Source organism: Bufo bufo, chromosome 4 (assembly GCF_905171765.1).
Source record: "Bufo bufo chromosome 4, aBufBuf1.1, whole genome shotgun sequence".
Lineage (NCBI taxonomy): Eukaryota > Metazoa > Chordata > Amphibia > Anura > Bufonidae > Bufo > Bufo bufo.
The window spans coordinates 58,199,729-58,219,255 of record NC_053392.1 but is presented as its reverse complement, the minus strand read 5'-3'; the positions used below and the strand labels follow the sequence as shown (position 1 = coordinate 58,219,255).

At 41.3% G+C, this 19,527-nt stretch overlaps 1 protein-coding gene across 2 annotated transcripts in view; it reads right to left on the bottom strand.

Moving 5' to 3' along the window:
* Positions 1 to 268: 268 nt before the first annotated feature.
* RUNX2 (RUNX family transcription factor 2) overlaps positions 269 to 19,527 on the bottom strand; it is a 70,343-nt gene continuing 51,084 nt past the window's right edge. Inside the window, exons 4-6 of one of the 2 annotated variants that reach the window (XM_040427282.1) lie at positions 18,598 to 18,771; positions 14,096 to 14,257; positions 269 to 2,702 (exon numbers count right to left, since the gene is read on the bottom strand). In XM_040427282.1, coding sequence (XP_040283216.1) covers positions 2,227 to 2,702; positions 14,096 to 14,257; positions 18,598 to 18,771 — 812 coding nt within the window. In that variant the 3' untranslated portion in view covers positions 269 to 2,226. The remainder of the gene's footprint in view (positions 2,703 to 14,095; positions 14,258 to 18,597; positions 18,772 to 19,527) is intronic. The other variant, XM_040427283.1, reaches the window with a different exon arrangement.

The window sequence follows — 19,527 nt, the reverse complement described above, 5'->3', positions numbered from 1 at the left end:
GCTAATACATGAAGTAACATTAAGTGCACCTTTACACAAACCGGCCCGATCATCTTAACAAGAACTTTTGGAACTGAGAAGTGCAAGATAGAAATTATACAAAGGTCGCAGTGCATTTTTACATGAACATGATATAATTTAGATACAAAATATAGTGCCCGTGGCTTTAAAGGTGCTTTAAAGCCCATTAGCTAATTTATTTGCTCACTGCTACATCATTATTTCAGTAAATACCTGTAGCTAAGATCATTTTTAATGTACTTTGTCATTTTATGACCCATTGCAGCACATTGTAAGGATACCCCTGGTATATAACAGGACAGAACTCCATAGGCTCATTAAAAAAAGGCACAGATAAAGAAAATAAAACAAGGCACAAAATAATATCAGATTCTTTGGACTGTAAATAAATACCTGAAGTTTACATACAGTGGAAGCGGGCATTCAATGTGCAGAACCATTAGCTTATGGTCACATGCCGACACCACTCACCCAAAATCCCCATTGTATAGCCAATGTTAGCACAGTGGGACATGTTATCACTTGCATTTTGCATTCTCCCCCCAAAAAATAATACAAAATTATTAGTAAATTAGATGTAAACTGTGCCAATGAAAACTACAAGGAAACAAGCCCTCAAATCCCTAAAAAAAAAAAAATTTTGGAATGCAGAAACACAAAAAAATCGTTTTTCCATAAAACTGAATTACTAATAAAAATGAAATTTTTTTTAAAAAAAATATACATATTTCGTATTAGGCCTCATGCACACGATCATGTCCATATTATCATCTGCAAATCACGGATCTGCAAAATATGGAAATGCAATCTGCATTTTTCTCACTTCCATTGCTAGAAATGACTATTTTTGTTTGCAATGCGGGCAAGAATGGGACATGTTCAATGATTTACGGACATACCGATGCGGACAGCACACCGATGACATTCATGTGCTGCTTGTTTTTTTGTGGAACCATAGAAATAAATGGGTCCATGTGCAATCCGTAAAAAAGGTGGATCAGGATGCAAAATATGGTCGTGTGCATGAGGTATTACTCCCTCGTTGTAATCCATAGAATAAAGTCAACATGTTAAGCACATGGCAAGCAGCAAAAAAAAAATGCTGGAATACTTTTAATTCACCCCAAAATAAACTCAATATCTGTACCCCAAAATTGTGCTATTCAAAAAAAGAATTGATCCTGCAAAAAACAACTAAAAATGGTATGGATCTTGGGACAATGAAAAAAAAAAGGCTGGGTCCGTAAGGGCAAAAACAAGCAGGGGTTAAGAACCATCAAATGTCAGCTTCCACAGTGTATGACAGGTACATTTAGTAATTAGATTTCTACCTGGACGCATAATTGATGTTGTTTGGACGATTTTATACCTATGTGAAATTTAAAAATTAAAATATAAAATATATATATTTGTTTAGGGACCTGTCTACACAATTCCATATAAAGAAACACTTGAGGGTCCAAATATTATTAAATAATTATAAATTAAAAAAAGAACAAAAAAAAAAAACATGAAGATGACTCAAACTTAAAAGAAAACCAAAAAGTTTACACATACCGATAAATTAAAAATAAAGAACAATAAAATTCATACCTTTTGAGCTAATATTGTTACATGTTGCATAGAAAAAATATTTTTGCTCGTACATTTTTTTTTTGGTTAAAATTGTAAAATGCGAAATAAAAATTTCGAGAGAAGTGCATTTTGCATTGTTCCAAGTCTGTACCATCACAAAAAATTCAACTGTGGAAACATTTTGATCATCACGTCGATATATTTTGTGCAGCTTCTTGATGTGTTTGAGGTTTTCCCTTTTTTTCTTATATAAGGCACAATTTTTTATAGCATTTTTTGGTATTGGAATGAATAAGTCTCCTTATGTTCCTACATCTTCTTCTTCTTTCTTCCCCCTTGAGATACAATAATAATTGAGTTTCTTTTTACCTATTCTTTTTCGAATGTCTTTTATTCAATATAAATATTATATGAGAAAAATAGTTTAAGGCAAAGTGTGCTTCTAGCCATGTTTTTTTACAAAAACGGTAGCGGCAATTATTGATCAGAAAGTTCTATTGCAACAATAAGTCTTGGAGTCAAAATAGAATATGACACCGCATAAAAGGCATTTTCTTGAATGTTGAAGGCACTTCCATATGTTTTTTATTAGTCTTTAGAAATTACAAGGCAACAGGAGTGGAGGTGGGATCAATATGGCCTCCATACCGACTCATCCATTCGACCGCTAGAATTTAAAACAGTTGGGGAACTGCTATGACTGCCATCCGCATCCACGCCATCATTCTGGCTGCCCAAATTTGGGTTGAGCAACGTGTTACCGTTGGCCGTAGTACAAGGAGGAAGCATTCTAGAAGGAGAACGATCGCCTCCTGGAACCATTGGAAACTGGTAAGATCCAGACGATGTACCATAGTAAAGATAAGGAGTGCTGCTGGTTTGAAAGGGTCCGCTTTGGTTCTGGGAGGAGCCAGGATACGGAGGTGGTAGATACGTATGATAGTGAGTGGTTGCTGACATACCCAGTGACATCCCTGAGGTGACCGGAGGCGTGTACGTAAATGTGGCAGGATAGTGCATTCGCGGGTTTGAGAAGCGACTCTCCGTTAGTGAAGAAATACTTGTAAACTGCCTGGGATCAGAGAATGGACCCAACTCTGAGGCACCTAAGAAGGATAGAAAGAGATGAGGCATTAATAATTTAACAATTGAGAATGCAAAAAAAAAAAAATTATTACGAAAAGCAGAATCAACAAAGAATATAATGCGAGATGTGTAGGCTTTATACGGGATCCTAAGGGTTTACCCCTCTTCCCCTCAAATTGTCTAAGATGCACCTTGGAGACAAAAGTTCCCGAAACACAGTAAGGACTCATTCACACGTCAGTGTTCCACGGACAGCACACGTCCCCATTCATTTTAATGTGTGTATTCACACATTAGTGTTTTACCACAGTCCGTGGGTCCATGTTTTCATCCGTGTTCACGGATCGATCACGCCCATTATAGTCTATGTGTCCATGAAAACCACGGATGCAACACTGATGCCATCCGAGTTTCATCTGTGTTTCACAGATCATTGGGAAGAGATGCTTTGAAAATAATTTTTTAGCTGTGCAGCGTCAGTAATCACGAATGACACACGGACAGCAAAAAACGGATACACAGACCCAACACAGATTCATGATGGACATCTTCACGAAGGCATCATTGACCACCTTTTCATGGATTAAAGCAGGTACACGGACGTGTGAATGAGGCTTAACAAACGTATTTTTTGTTCATGTCCGTCCCATTTTTTTTGCAGCCCATATGCTGAACCATTAATTTCTATGGGGCCGTAAAAAAACAAAATTACTCCGTGTGCATTCCATATCCGTATGCCCACAACTCCGTTACGCAAAAAAATAGAACATGTCCTATTCTTGTCCGTTTTGCGGACAAGGACAGGCATTGTTACAATGGATCTGCAAAATGGATCTGTCATCCGTATTTTTTGCGGATCCGTGTTTTGCAGACCCCAAAATACTGTACATACGGTCGTGTGCATGAGCCCTAATGCCTCATTCACACATCAGTGTTCGGTCAGTGATTTCTATCAGTGATTTTGAGCCAAAGCCAGGAGTGGCTCTAAACACAGAACAGGAGCAGACCTTTCCCTTAGGCCTCATGCACATGACCATATATATTTTGCGGTCCACAAAAAACGGATCCGCAAAAAATACGGATGACGTCCGTGTGCATTCCGTATTTTGCGGAACCGAACAGCTGGCTCCTAATAGAACAGTCCTATCCTTGTCTGTTATGTGGACAATAATAGGACATGTACTATTTTTTGCGGAACGGACATACGGAAACGCAATGCACACGGAGTAACTTCTGTTTTTTTTTTGCGGACCCATTGAAATGAATGGTTCTGCATACGGAACGGAGACGGAAAGAAAATACGTTTGTGTGCATGAGCCCTTATACCTTATGCCTGTGGAGGCTCCAATCCTGGTTTTGGCTCAAATTCACTGATGGAAATCACTGACCAAAACACTGACGTGTGAATTAGGCTTAAGGGTCCATTCAGACGTCCGTAGTGTTTTGCGGTCCAAAAATTGCGGACACTGACGCCGCACATCGCCGGCCCTTAATAGATCATTGCTCTATTTTTTTCCGGAGCCGCATCTTTTCCGGCCCCATTGAAAATGAATGGGTCCGCACCCATTCCGCATAATTGTGGAACGGATCCGGACCCATTCAACGGATTTCTGAATGGACCCTAAGGGCTCATGCACACAAACGTATTTTATTTCCGTGTCCGTTTTTTTTGCAGACCGTATGTGGAACCATTCACTTCAATGGGTCCGCAAAGAAAAACGGAAGTTACTCCGTGTGCATTCCGTTTCCGTATGTCCGTATTTCCGTTCCGCAAAAAAATAGAACAAGTCCTATTATTGTCTGCATTTCGGACAAGGATAGTACTGTTCTATTAGGGGCCAGCTGTTCCGTTCCGCAAAATGCACATGGATGTCATCGTTGTTGTTTTTTTTGCGGATCCATTTTTTTCGGACCGCAAAATACATACGGTCGTGTGCATGAGCCCTAACACAAAGGGGAATTTGGTAAATTGTTATAGAGGCTCTCCACTAGGATTTATTTATGTTATTGAGTCTTTGCATTTTATCACATTATATATTCGCACCCCTCATCACGCAGCATTTCCGCACCACGCCTACACCTTCCCCATAGCCATGGTTGAGAAGCCGCACCATAAAAATATAATAAGTCAATAACGTATCAGTTAAAGTGGCAGTGGTCAGTATTTTTATTTTTATTTTTTTGCATAAAAGTGTCTATAAAAATATTTTCGAGGGTTAAAAGGGCCGGTAATTGCTTTCTAAGAGGTGACTGCATACAGGCTAGGTTTTACGTACAGCTTCAGAAGGGCTCAGGTGGGTCAGGTAGGATTAATGCCTTAAAGCCTTGGAGACCGCAGCGGAGTATAATAAGGGAGTCGCGGAACAACTCTGCAGCCAGTAAATGTAAATGGCACATATTTGTGTTTTCCACGCTCACTTGTAACCCCAAAAGTCAATTGAAAGGGCAATAAATAAGTAAATTAAACGCTGAAGTATTCAAACTGCAGCTACAACACCTTCCCTTTACTACGAAATATATTGCGCCGGTCAGAAACGAGGAACAATTAAACGCCATGTGTTTCCAGTTAGTTTGTTGCAGGAGTCTCATTAAAGGTTCAGGGTTGGCTCGGCTCCAGCTTGGTCTGTCTGCTTCTCAATGGCTAATTCTTCTCCGTTACCCTTTTACCTGTTGTCGTCTGCAGAATTCGGAGGCCTAACAACCGTGTCATGACCGTTCTCCGCACACACTCACTTATGCCAGGCAATGTCACTTGCCATTCATGTAACAATTACTAGCCAAATCATGCGGTTTACGGGAAGTGATGGAGAACAAATGTGTCCCTGGTTCACATAGCTTTGGTCTTTCATTCTCAATTACAATAGCTGAAGTAAAGCAAACAGTATGTCAGCTTGTCAGCATAACCATATAATGATCCTTCTATTAATTTGCCAGCTTATTCCACAGTCATTTTTGTGTACGTTTGCATTAAGTTATAGTAACACAACCGGGAAAGTCGGCACAAATGCTGGGGCAATGTTACGCAGCGGGTGAGGACCCACTTTGTAATTTCAACAGAATTGGCTTGAGGCTACTGTCAAGTGCTGTCTAAGCAGATCTTGACTCTGCTGCAGGGGAACCACCAGCCCACTACCTCTCAAAGTAGTCTCTGCTGACCCATGGCCATCAAAAAACACCAGTGCGGAACACCGAGGGATCAGGCGAAACCTTAGTCAATGACAGGCCAAGGTGAAGGCAGGCAGAGTACGTATAATCTGAAAAACTGTCCGAGGTCAAGGCAGGCAGCTCAGGGCCAGTGAAGAGACCAAGCAGAGGTCAGGTCAGCAGAAAACAGGTACACGAGCAGATGAACATAGAATAGTACATCTTTGCAGGAAACTAGCAGACTAGAACCTATTGCTCAGGCACCCTCTCATAGGGGAAGGTCCCCTACGTACCCCAAGGTGGCCGCCATTGGCTGGTGCACATTAGGGTGACCGCTGGCCCTTTAAGAACCAGAGGGAGCAGTTAGCTGCCAAGAAGCAGGCCAGAGCCTACATGGAGGGACAGAGCTACTTTGGCGCCCACTATGGAAAGAGTAGAAAGGACTGTGGGTCCTCGCCATGGGGAGTGTCAGAGAGGGTAGGTGATACGATAGCCATGCCAACCAGGGCGAAAGAAGCGGCGGTGGGCATGGATTTCTAACATTATAGGCAACACACTGCATAAGGGCTCATGCACACAAATGTATTTTTTTGTCTGTGTCCATTCCGTTTTTTTGCAGCCCGTATGCAGAACCATTCCCTTCAATGGGGCTGCAAAAAAATGGAAAATACTCTGTGTGCATTCCGTATCCATTCAGCAAAAAAATAGAACATGTCCTATTTGTGTCTGTTTTGCAGACAAGGACAGGCATTGTTACAATGGATCCGCTAAAAATACGGACGTCACACAGATGTCATCCGTTAGTTTTTTTTTGCCGGTCTGTGTTTTGCGGACTGCAAAATACATATGGTCGTGTGCATTAGCCCTAAGGCTGAAGGTTTTCCAAGTATATTATTAGAAAAATCTGATTAATATGTGCAGGCTGTGCCCAATGCCAAGCTGATAGCACAACACCACCAGTGGCAACTGAGACAGATTGGATGTCTGAGAAGAGGAATTAGGCAGGACAATACTTAAACCATACTATTCTCATACCATACTGCCATAATAATCAGATTTGTTTTTTTAATTTAAATGGGTTAGAATGTCCAATATTAGAAAAACATGGTTGCTGTCTCCCAGAAAAAACACCACACCTGTTTATTGGTTGTGTCTGGTATTGCAGCTCATCTCCACTGAAGGAAATGGGGCTATGCTGCAATACCCCACACAATCTGTGGACAGATGTGGCACTGTTTTGGGAAAAGAGCAATCATGTTTTTTCCAATCCTGCACAATTCCTTGAAATACTGTATGTGTCTCAAAAAATCATCTGCTATGTTATATGGGTTGTGCCCTTTGGACAAGCCCCATTTCAGCTTATAAGAAGGAAACAGAGGGAGGACCTTAAAACAGAGCAGGGCAGAGAATTTCTGAAAGGGTGGTCCAACTCAGGAAGCCTGCAGGCTTCTGAACATTACACAGATGTCCGTTGATAGAAATATTGTAATAATGTATGGAGGAAAGCATTTATGAAGCAATTCACACAGTGACAACATATCACCATCCATTGTTTCAGCAGTGAGATCAGCTAGCCACCAGGGGACCTACTAAAAAAAGTTAGATTGTTCAAACTGGACGATCCCTTTAAACAAAATAATGCAAACTATGTTTTCCCTGTGATTGAATAAAGCATTGGATCAGACCCAATATGTCCCACCACCACATACAGGGGTGGAGGATGGTCTGTGCCAACTTTATGTTGTGGTTTAGACATCTGGCCACCATGAATGGTGAAAAGCATGGACTTCTCAGACAATGCTGTTGTTAACAAACCAAACGACTGGGCCTTGTCTTGCAGAAGTAAATCAGATAGGAACGTTTGCAGTCTTACAGCAGGAAATAGGAGATGATGGCTATTTACAAACCTCATAAACAAACTTTGTTCTGGAGTAAGGAGGCAATTTCATCGAAGGCTCCATAACATGAGCAGAGGTGGAGAACATCTCCTCCTCTCTGTAATAAACACTGAATGGCTGTTGTAAAGGTCAGACTGGTCCGTGCACAGGGAAGCGAAGCCTCTCGAAGCTATTTGGTTTATCAAGCCACAGAATAATATCTACGGTTTTGCCCAGGGTTAATAAAGCAATATTTGTTTACAGTGCGTTGATATATACGCAGCCCACAGTGACATCAGAGTCCCAGAAGGTTGAAAGAAAAGAGTTGCAGACATTCTGTGATCAAATATTTGCTTAACATTATGGCTTTAACTGCATATAGTCACAAGATGAGGTTCTCACAAAAAGATTAGCTTCCAAAGAGAAGGACCTTCTGCCTGTAGACCCAACATAGATTCAACCTTCTGGGCCCTTATTCACAACATGCAGGGGGATTCCTAATAGTCATGTGTGATTTATAGTACCGATGTACTCTTATGTGGTCCTTTAGAAGTCTGGTGACATCCTTAAGGTGGCCATACGCATTAGTCTAAAGTTGATCAAAACAGACAATTGCAACCAAAATGAACATTCGTTGGTTGAAAGTTAACAATGAACGATTGTTTGAGGTGACCGATGGCAGACTATCATCATCCGAAAAGAAGTCAGCCATGTGCAATATTTTTCTCTTACTTTGAAAGAACATTCCCAAAAAGATCCTTTGTCCATTGCTGGTTTTATTGAACATGTATGGGAAGTTTGATCAACTGTAATGGCCAATATGGACTAAAACATGTATGACCATGCCTGCCAAATAATCATTCATCAGATGATTGTTTGTTCAGCTGGTGTTCAGCCATCAACCAACTTCCATTTAATGTGTATGGCCACCTTTAGGGACAGCTGTAATTGCAGGCTTTTCTTATTGTCGCTTTTGTAAAAGATAAGGAAGGCAGAGAAAGAATTAGATCAGTGGGGCTACTGCACCAGGCATCGCAACCAATCAGTTGTTTTCGGCAGCCACCAAGACTGGAAACTAGAACCTTTCAATTGAATGGTGGCTAAGCTGCAGTACGCCGGTTCTGGAATCCATACAGCGGATGTATAGTTTCCAGTGCTGGCAGCTGCCCAAAACAGCCGATCAGTGGAGGGGCAGACTATCAAACCCCTCCAATCTGATATTGATGACCTAAGGTCAAACCTAACGATAGCTTCTAAGTCCCGGAAAACCTCTTTTTAGGTCACTAAGCAAAGCAAAAAAAATTCTATTTGTCTGTCATACAGTGAGCGCAACAGGGCAACATAAAGTCTAAAGTTGGCCATAACAAATTTGGGAGGGTTCGCATTTGCGTTATGGAATTCTGCTATAGGGTTGAGTTATAATGGACTATGACAAAATTTTAGGACAGAATGCCTGGCAACAGGACAATTTTTTTTCGGTCATGTATAACGGAACAAAACGAAACTGTTATTTGTGGCCATAGACATGTATTAGAACGGAGCAAAATGGAATGCCTCTTAAAGGCCTAAAATTCCGTTACAGAATTCCATGAGATGGCTGTCAGTCGACAACTATCTCTCCTGACTCCCCTAAACATATGCCTGCTTGGCTTGGCCAAATATGCATGTGTCCTGAATGGGGAGAGGTGAGAAAGCCACTGCCAGACTCATCTTGTAGCAGCTTATCTTGCCTGAGAATAAAAGGATTGGGCATGTTGGAATATGACTGCCTGATCATTATCTCCTTTGAAATCTGCTGTTGGAGAAGGGTGAAGGGGCCTCCATACACATTAGATGGTCAGCTGGTCCCACCGATATTAGAGACTATCTATTGTGTCTTGCCAACTTCACCCAGCCCTCTGTGATTTCAGAAAACCACCAAATCCACAATTCAGTTATTATTCTTCATCTACTTCTACGCTGACAACCAGGTCTGGAAGAGCTATGTTGATGTCTATGAATACAAGCTACCTCCACCGCTCTCAGTGACCAGACCTGACCTCCACAACGTCATGGTGATGCCATGTTGTCACTCATAAGCCTTGTCTTTGGTTACTAAGCAACGAGCTCAATATTCTTGAACTGTTACTTAGCAACAATAATATAAAGAATCAATGTGTTAGGGCGCTGGACAGCCTACCTACACAGTCATCAAAATGGGAAATCCCACTTTTTGATGAAGTTTCCATTTTAATCATCAACTCAGAAATCACAGGCTTTCAGAAATGCAAGGGAAAAGCAAAAACTTTTGAAGGGGCAATCAGCCTCTCAGACGGGAGCAAGCAGATTTTGGATTGAGATGGTCCTCATAGTGCACAGCTGCTTTTTTTTCTTTGGGGGTGGCCCTCGAGGATGTAAAGGATGGTGTCATAATACAGGACATCAAGGCTATTCATTTCGATAGGACATAAATCCAGCATGTAAACCGAATGGTTGCTTTTTTTTTGGTTTCGTAATTATATTTTTTTGCCTCGTGACAATGTCTTCTCCACGGAGGACAATGCTCAATAAGCGGAAATCACCACGGCTCCCTGACAGATTGATTACGAACTATGAAAGCCTGGGCAAAGCAAAAAAAAAAAAAAAAAAAAAGCCAAGGATGTGGGGAGGGATTTTCGACTTTGAAACTAGATCTACAGTACTACAAAAGCTAGTCCTCGGGCAGCTGGCTGCTTGGAGAGCCCACACACAGTGCCAGCATAGCCATGTGACTGCTCTGTCACATCCTGCAGTCATTTCCAGCCAGCATGCGTGCGTTCCTATTCCGCTTGGAGAAAGAGAGGAGGAAAAAGAAAAGAAAAGGAGGAGATATATTAGGAAGCAACATATGGAAACACTTTCTGTAAATCCGCTGCCATGAAATTCATAACGAGCAAGAAGCTTCAGATGTGGTCAGGAGCCTGAGATAAGACCCTTAAAACAAGGATAGACGACGAGACTCCCCTCGCTGTCTCTGCCTTTTAAAAGCAAAATTCTAGTTACGAGGGAAGGTAACAATGTATAAAAAAATTTTTTTTTAAAAAAGGCGACTGATGGTCAAGTGGGTAATCACCCAACACTTGTCACTCACGATATAGGGATTCCTCGCCCTACAAGACTACAAAGGCGGCGGCTCTTACAACATGTGCGCTACTTCAGCCTTCGCGAGCGTCATTTATAAATCTGATCGAATCCGGAAAAGTTAATCTCCAAGAAAATAAGCCGTGGGGGGACCTGCGTGTTTAATCTAGTCTTTGATAAGACAAGTTAAAAATGCTATAGTGTCAGGTCCGTGTGATTCATGGTCTGCTGGGGGCGCTGAGAGGCAGCATTTGTTACTGCGGATCAAGGGAGGGAATTAAGGCTGTCTCGGTGCAGACTCCTCATGCAGACAAGGCAAGTGTAGTTAATCTGTATCATCGGCACGAAGCAACATGTGAAACGGTTTGGGTCACAAGAGAGCACACAGCGATCCGACATGTCCTGGAATTGATTGATCGTCGTCTTAATTGTAATTTTCGATGACTGGAGGAGTAATAAGGGCTCAGCTCACAACATGTTGCATTGATCTAGAGGAGGCCATGGCAATCAGTGGAGTATGAAGGGTTAGGGTTTTGGATGACCCTAACTGGCCATGGGGTTCTGAAGGTGACCGCATGCTCCACTATTAGTCACAGCAGTGACATGAGGAGATGTGACCGCTGTACGTAGACTTAGACAATAAAGTCTATGGGGACTTATGGTATTTCTGATACCTCTGATATCCAACAGAGGAATTTTTTTAAATCAAAAAAATCATGCAATCTCCAGCATGGCTTCTAGAGGAAACTATTTTGATACATTTCATTGCAGAAATTTCTGCAACTCTCCCGTTCATCTGCAGAATTATATGTGGGCTCAGCTGAAAAGGCCCCTTTCAGATCAATGGGACTGATTTTCATCTGTAGAGATTTCAGGTTTAAGATTTAAGATTCTTGAAAAATAGTAACTTCTAATTAAATTTTGGAGACTTTTCTACTGATGACCTATCCTCAGAATACATCATTGGTATCTGATCAGCAGGGGTCCGACAACCAGGACCCTCGTCGATCAGCTGTTTGGGAAGACTGTGGTGCTCACAGTAGCGCTGTGGCCTTCTCACAGCTTTCCCTAGGCCATATGACGTCACGTTCATCGGTCACATGGTCTAGTTGCAGTTCACCCCCATTGAAGTGAGCTGTAATGCCAAGCACAGCCATTACACAATGTACGGTGCTGTGGTTGGTGAGCAGCGAGGGTCGCAACGCTACTGCACGTGCCTTCTCAAACTGTTGTTCAGCGGACACCCACCAATCAGATACTGATGACCTATCCAGAGAACAGGTCATCAGTTAAAAAGTCTTATTAAAACTATTTACTCAATATGTGTAATGAAGGCAGTGGACTATGTATGGGTCATTTTACACGGGCCAATGCCTGGCCATAATGCGTGCCAATGGATGATATAGCAAGTCAGTTGGTACTTTTCTTAAATGTCCGATGGAAACCGTTTGGGGAGGAACAAGACGGTGTGGCCCCCATTCAGTGTGCATACTGTCGGCAGCACGTCCTTTTGACAGGGGTGGATGTGCAGCCGACAACAAAGAATTTTAGGCCCACATAAAATGATGCAATCAACCAAGTGTTTGCTCATTTGTTGGTCGATCACCTCCATGTTTACATCGGCCAATAAGCGCTCCTAGGCCCCTTTCAGACAAGCCAGTTTCACGCATTGGCTTGCAGCGTAAGTATGTGGCAGCTCCCGTCCTGACCTCCCAGCAATGTATTGAATAACACTGACAGCATTATGTCAGTGTCCTCTAATACATTCCAGAACTTTAAGGGTTACATAGCATCACAAATCAATATAATGCTATGCGACCCCGTCAGTGCTGAGAGGTCAGGGCGGGAGCGGCTGCACACTCACGCTGCGAGTCCGATGCATGATACTCGCTCATCTAAAAGGGGCCTAATTGACACTGGTTCGGCCACTTATCGGCATCTTTAAAAGGGCTTTTAGGGTGCATTCACATGTGGCAGTTCTTCCACAGTCTTGTAGTGTTCACAAAAAGAAATGCTGGAAATAAAAATGTCAAGATCACAACAAACCGGCATCTTCTCAATCAAAAAACATAGCCCTAGAGTGGATATTTCAGGAAACCAGGCAACGATTTTGGGTGTGACAACCTCCATGGTATTTTATAACACCCACACAACAATGTAATAATGTAATTAGCGCTGTCATTACTGAACAATGTGCCTCTTTAATCTGCAACCTGTGCCCAATATTTTGATAGCGTGAGCTTAAAAACATCTCTCTAACCCAATCATAATTACCTTCTGTTTACTCGCCAAAGTTATTTATTTAAAGGGATTGTCTCATGAAGACAACCCCTGTGCACAAGCCCCAAAAGGGCCCTGCGGTGATAGCTGATGAGACCATTTAAAGAGGACCTTTCCTGACATGTCTGTTTTTAGGAAATAATTCTTGTATTTCATATGAAATGACAAATCTGGAGCATGTATTCTTATGACTCTACATTGTGCTGTTCCTCTATTATGCCATCTAGAAGTAAAGGTTAAATGGACACCTGGGTGTTACCAGTTATGGTATGTCCATGCACAGTCTGACAGAGACCAATCACATCTCTTGGGCAAGAGGAACAGCAGCACCCAGTTGTCAGTTTATTCATCAATGTATAGTATGATTAACAGAGGAATGGCACAACATATAGTTATAAGAAAAGATGCTCCAGAATTGTTATTACATAGGGAATGCAATCATTTACCAAAAATAGACATGTCAGGAGCAATGACAGGTCTTGTTAGTAGGAGCCATGGAGAGCCCGGTACGTCATCGGATCTCCAAAAAAAACACTATGTCCTGCACGATTAGGCAAAGGGCAAAGGAGAGCCTTAAAGGGACTGTACCTTTGCAACAACTTATCCCCTATCCATTGGGAATAAGTGTCTAACTGGCGGCGATCCGACCTCTGGGATCTGTGTTCCCCTGTCTGAATGGAGCGGCAGACATGCATGAGCATCTGCTGCTCTATCCATCTTTATAGGTCTGCCGGAGTACAAGTGCTGATTCTCTCTGGCCGCCCCAAAGGGTTGAGTGGAGCAACAGCTGACATGCGTATCCACCACTCCATTCAAGACGGCCCCTGTTTTCTGAGGGCACCAGACAATAAGACACTTATTCCCTATCTTGTAGGGATAAGTTGTTGTGATGGGACAACCTCTTTAAATGGAAATGCTGAAAAAATATTCCTGTAGACCAGATATCGACGAGCTCTAGAAGATTACTGAGAACTGAATAAGTACACAAATTTAATGCACAAAGCGACCAATACCTGAGAGGCGTCTAGGCACATCAGTGATAGCTGGAAGCCCCGTACCTCGGCTGGAGGACAGTGGGGTTGTGGAATGAATGGATGGAGAGGTCATCTGGCTCAGATACGATGGATAGGACTGGTCATAGGACCATGGAGGGGATGACTGTGTTTGTCTGGGATCTGAAAGTGGAAAAAAAAAGGCCTTAATATTCCCGAAATCATCACATATATAATACATGTTGAGAGCACCCACATACTACACATAGTGGGAGACTATTATAATCTGCAAAGAACTCTCTAAGAGATTACCAAAGAAATATGGGTACATAAAGTTCGACAAAGTCTCAAAGTACCATCAGATGCTAATGGTAAAAATGATAAAGACAAAAACAGTAGAGATACAAGTAAACCCAACAATCAACTGTCATCTTTTTTGAGGGGGGAATCTGGAAGTGTTCAAATTTCCTGCAGCACCACCAAAGAAAGAAGTTTAAAGAAATCAATGGCTGGGCTACCTTCACAATTGCCATTGACTTTAAAGGAGAGGGCCACGCACATGCATGGCCACATTTCTTATGTGTCTGGGATGGAGGGGGTTAAGCATGGCCCAGGTTTTAGAGAGCCCCTGAACCCACCTTAATTCATCCATGGCTGCAAGACCATTTTTATTAATTTAATGGTCATGATAAAATTGTTCTCTATGTCCTAAGACCTCCATGAATTTTAGCATAGGAAGATGTTGTGTGACAGTGGCAATAGTTTCTATAGGTCACGGTGACCTGAGATTTTACAGCAATGGTATCATGCATGACATATCACTTGTTGGTGACACAGGTGGATTACTCTTGGGTTATTTTGATTTTCATACATTCATGTGCTCATGAACACCAATTATTCCTTATAATCTCAGGGGTTGTTGGCATCTTCACATACTTCAATTTCAGAAGAGATTAGGCGACTGACTGGTTTTCAGATTTACCATATGAAAAAGCTGATAGAGCTAGGAGCTAACATTGGTGTACTTGCCAGAAAATTGTATTATCCAATTTCAACATCAACCAGAAGCTCTCAAAGCAAGGAAGAGGTTGATCCAAGAGGAAGACTACTCTTAATCCTATTAACGAGAAGTAGGAAACAGTTTGGACGCAATCCTGGTCCATCCTCCGACCTCCCTGGATTTTATGTGTGTCCAGTAGCCGGTTGGGGAACGGATATTAGATCTATTACTAAACCAGAACTTATTAGTCTGTCCTACAAAGGGCTGGATGGGTTTGCCAAGCTCTTACATAAATTGGCCGAGGAGTCGAGTGTGTCATTTGGATTTCCTCTATTTAAAAAATTTGAAGAAATTAAAATAAAACAAATAATGTGACTTATGGAAACTACATAGGCATCGCCACTGCCAACTATAGCCGAGCCTGCCTAGTCCTGAAATAGAAGGACTGTAGGAAATTTGTGTTCAGTCACTGGGATGGACTGGCATAAACAATAACACAAGCTACATACTGATAATGCTGTTAGGTCCCTTTTAAAAGGGTCTTAAAATACATATTATAGTAAAATTCATTCAAGCCTGCATCAATGCGATGTGTGAGATGCCAGATTATCAAATGTCTTAAAGGGGTTGTCCAAGTAATTTTTATTGATGACCTATCCTCAGTATAGGTCATCAATATCAGATCAACGGGGGTTCGACACCCGGTTCCTATTGAAGTGTATAGGAAAGAGCCGTCCTATTGAAGTGAATGGGATGGATAGATAGATAGGTAGATAGATAGATAGATAGATAGATAGATAGATAGATAGATATGAGATAGATAATAGATAGATAGATAGATAGATAGATAGTAGATAGCTAAGATGAGATGATTGATAGATATATATTAGATAAATAGATAGATAGATAGATAGATAGATAGATAGATAGATAGATAAATAGGCAGACTGATAATCCAGGATTTGTTAATTCAATAATTTTTGGTTCCCACTGATGGCGGATTAAGATATTAAAAAGATTTATCGACCATCTTTATTTCTATACAACAATGAGAGAGCACAATGTCAGTGAAGAGGCACACATCCCTGCTAATATTCTGGTTGCACAGGCGGCTGTTAGGCAGGTGCACTGTGTGAGCGTATATATTGTAGATTTCTCAGCTTCCTGTACATGCCATGCAGGGCGCGCTTGCATAAGTGAGGCCTGAGCTCCTTCCTGTGTGTGCAGCTAGAGCGGGTTTCACGGAGCTTCAAACATTAACTCTGCAAGTTATCTCGTTCCAAACAAGTTGACTTGTGACTTTGAAGATCAGTCCCCCGTGCTTGTATGCTGCATATGCTAACGATCTGAGGTTCTTTTTATCTTGGCTGCTGACAATTTTTGAGCAAGTAAAATAAAAAATAAAAAAATTAACTCATCAGTTGCCAGCAATACCCATATGTTCTGGTGGTAAGGAGCTGAGTCTTTGGACATGTCACAAAAGTGGGTCACGCTCGGCCTTATTCCAAAACAACAAGTGAGATCGCCAGATTACCAAGATAAGCGGTACATATAACATGCAGCAAAGTTTCACAACCTGGATATTCAAATGTGACTGTAGTTAACCCCCATATCAAGCCCTCAAAGGTCTACAAACCAGTCTTCCCCTGGATTTCCCCTTCATGAGCATGTGGGTCAAGGGAATTAACAGATACTGTAAAGGGCATTTTTTATGGTGGTTGTCAAATTTTTAAGCTTTGTTTACATCTACCTTGGGGGTTTGGGGTCTACATCGTACCTTCCCTGACCCCCATCTCAAGCTCTTGAAGGACTACAAACTGGTCTTCCACTGGATTTCCCCTTCATGTCCATGTGGGGGAAGGATATTAACAAATACTGTAAAGGGCATTTCATGGTAGTTGTCACATATTCAGGGTTTGTTCATATCTGCGTTGGAGGCTCTGTTCGGGGCCTACGTTGCACATTCCGCCAAAAAAGAGTGGACAAAAGTCCTGCATGCAGGAGTCAATGGGGTCTGTTTGGCTCTATTCGTTTCACTTATATGCCAAATCCAGCACTTCCATAATTTTCATGGTTCAGCGCCTCTGATGGAGCAGAACAGCAGAAATGGCTCAGATTGATGTGAACGAGGCCTTAGTCCTTTTGGCAAGTTGCACTACAAATAAGAAAGTAAAGCATCCATGGTTTTCATATCTTCAGTTCCCTTTATGTATGAATACACTTTTCCACATATCTCTCCTTAGTAGGTGAATCTTAAATATGATGCAATTTTTTTTGAAAAAATGGAGTAAAAAGAAATACATTATATATGCCACGCCATAAAAATTAGCAAACAGTACAAAAAGTTCATGTAACATGCCCACCTCTCTATGAGCTCCATAGACATATTTACAAGGCTGCAAAAACACACCGAATAAAATAACCTCAAACCACTTTCCCACCGTACACCTCATAAACCACCACTAAAAATAGAAAAACACCAGCAGTGGCTCTAAGATGGCCGCCTACGCCGAAACATATTTATGACGCTCTACAACTTCTCACTTAGTGTGAAAATATATACCAAACTAATAACATACGGCTTTTTTCACAATACTTTGTAAGGCATATTTAACGAATAGAAGGAGGTCCGATGCTCGACAATGCTCTTTATAAGCTAAATTCGAGAAAGGCATCCAACTCAGCTCTCCACATTAAAGGTCTAAGGTTGTCCATTATAAACCATGGAAATGCATGGTTTCAATGGACACCAAAGGATGGAAATGGCTGACAACTGGTTAAAAGGATTGTTCAGTTTGACGTAAAAATGTTAGATTGCAAAACCTTTTCCAAGATTGATGCATGGAGTATGGAATGCGACTTATTTATAAGTCCCTGTTAAAGTCCCCTATATAAGAACATTATTACAGGGAAGTGGCTAAAAGTCAGTACAACCCTAAGGGGGCAAGGTAAGTGGGCCTGTAAACTGAGTGAGCCCTAGGTTTAGGTTGGCCTCATCCTCCATCCCCATGAACTCCAAGATTCCATGAGCAACATATTGTTAAAGATCAATAGAGTGGAAAACAAGTCTGGAGATCATACAAACCTTCTAGAGACAGCAGAAACTACAATCCCCGGATCTCGGTACCAGTAGTGGGTGAGATTCTACCCCTATTTAACACCCCCTATTTATCATGGGTCATAATCACTATATCAGTTTGGTAATACCCATAAAACCTTCCACGTAACAAGACCTAGCCAACAAGAACCATCCTTTTTCTCCAAATACTTAAAAATTCTCTTCCCACCAACTCCACAGAGGTTGATTGTTTTGTATTAATCATTTATCTATAAAATGTAAACTGGGATGTGAAGAATAGTAAAGAAAAGTCCTTGAGAGAGCCCCAAAGACTGCCTAAAACGCTAACGCTACCAACATAACAATGGAGGCCACTCTTCATGGCCAATAAACAGGGTATGTAAGCATTGAGAAATCTCTCCATAACGTCTATAAAATGACCAAAAAAGTACGTCTGCCCCTTACCTGCAATCTGACTCTGTCCTTGTGGATTAAAAGGACTCGATGCAGAGGTCAGGGAGGGCCGTGGACTCTGAGTTGGGACACCCACTCTCATACTGGGATGAGGAATGCGCCCTAAATCACTGAGGCGCTCAGAGAACAAACTAGGCTTAGAGTCATCAAGCTTCTGTCTGTGCCCTAGAAACAGCAAATCATAGAATTAGAATTATTATTACTGTTGCCAGCAACAAACCTTCCACACAAAATATATAACACCCGGCTGGTAAAAAAAAAGAATCTAGGGCACAATAGGCCTCAGATATTATAAAAAATTACCCCCAGCATTTAGCTTTGACCTAAAATTAACTCAATATTACAAATTATGTAATAAAAAAATAATTTCCAAAGAGTATAATACATAATGTTCAGCTCTTATAAAAACGGATTTATCATTAGGTCTGCATTATGGAACGAGAGCCAGTTCTGCTTTTTTCAAGGACGGGGACAGTTTTGTAAGATGTTTCTGCTAAGTGCCATGGATACCAGCAAGTCGTTCTTTAAAACACAAGATCAAATAAAAAGGGCTTTAAAGCACAGGAGCTCAAAGCATTAACATATTTCCATGACATTCACTTTAATTAAATATAAAATTAAATTATTAAATAATCAAATTAAATAATGAAAAATAAAAATCATAATAAAAAGAACGATAGATTTTGTAAGTGTTGGAGAATTCAAGCATAGAGTTACCGGTATATACTGCCCAAAAAAAAGGCATTAAACAATTACCCTACATTCAGTTTGATCAAATATGCATGGTATTTTAAGTTGGTAAAAATAATAAAAATTACACAAATTACGTACTGCCCAATAAACATTGGATTAACTAAAAAAACACTTTCGACATGGCGAGAGGCTCAGGGCATTCAAATATTTTGTTGTTTAATTTTGTAG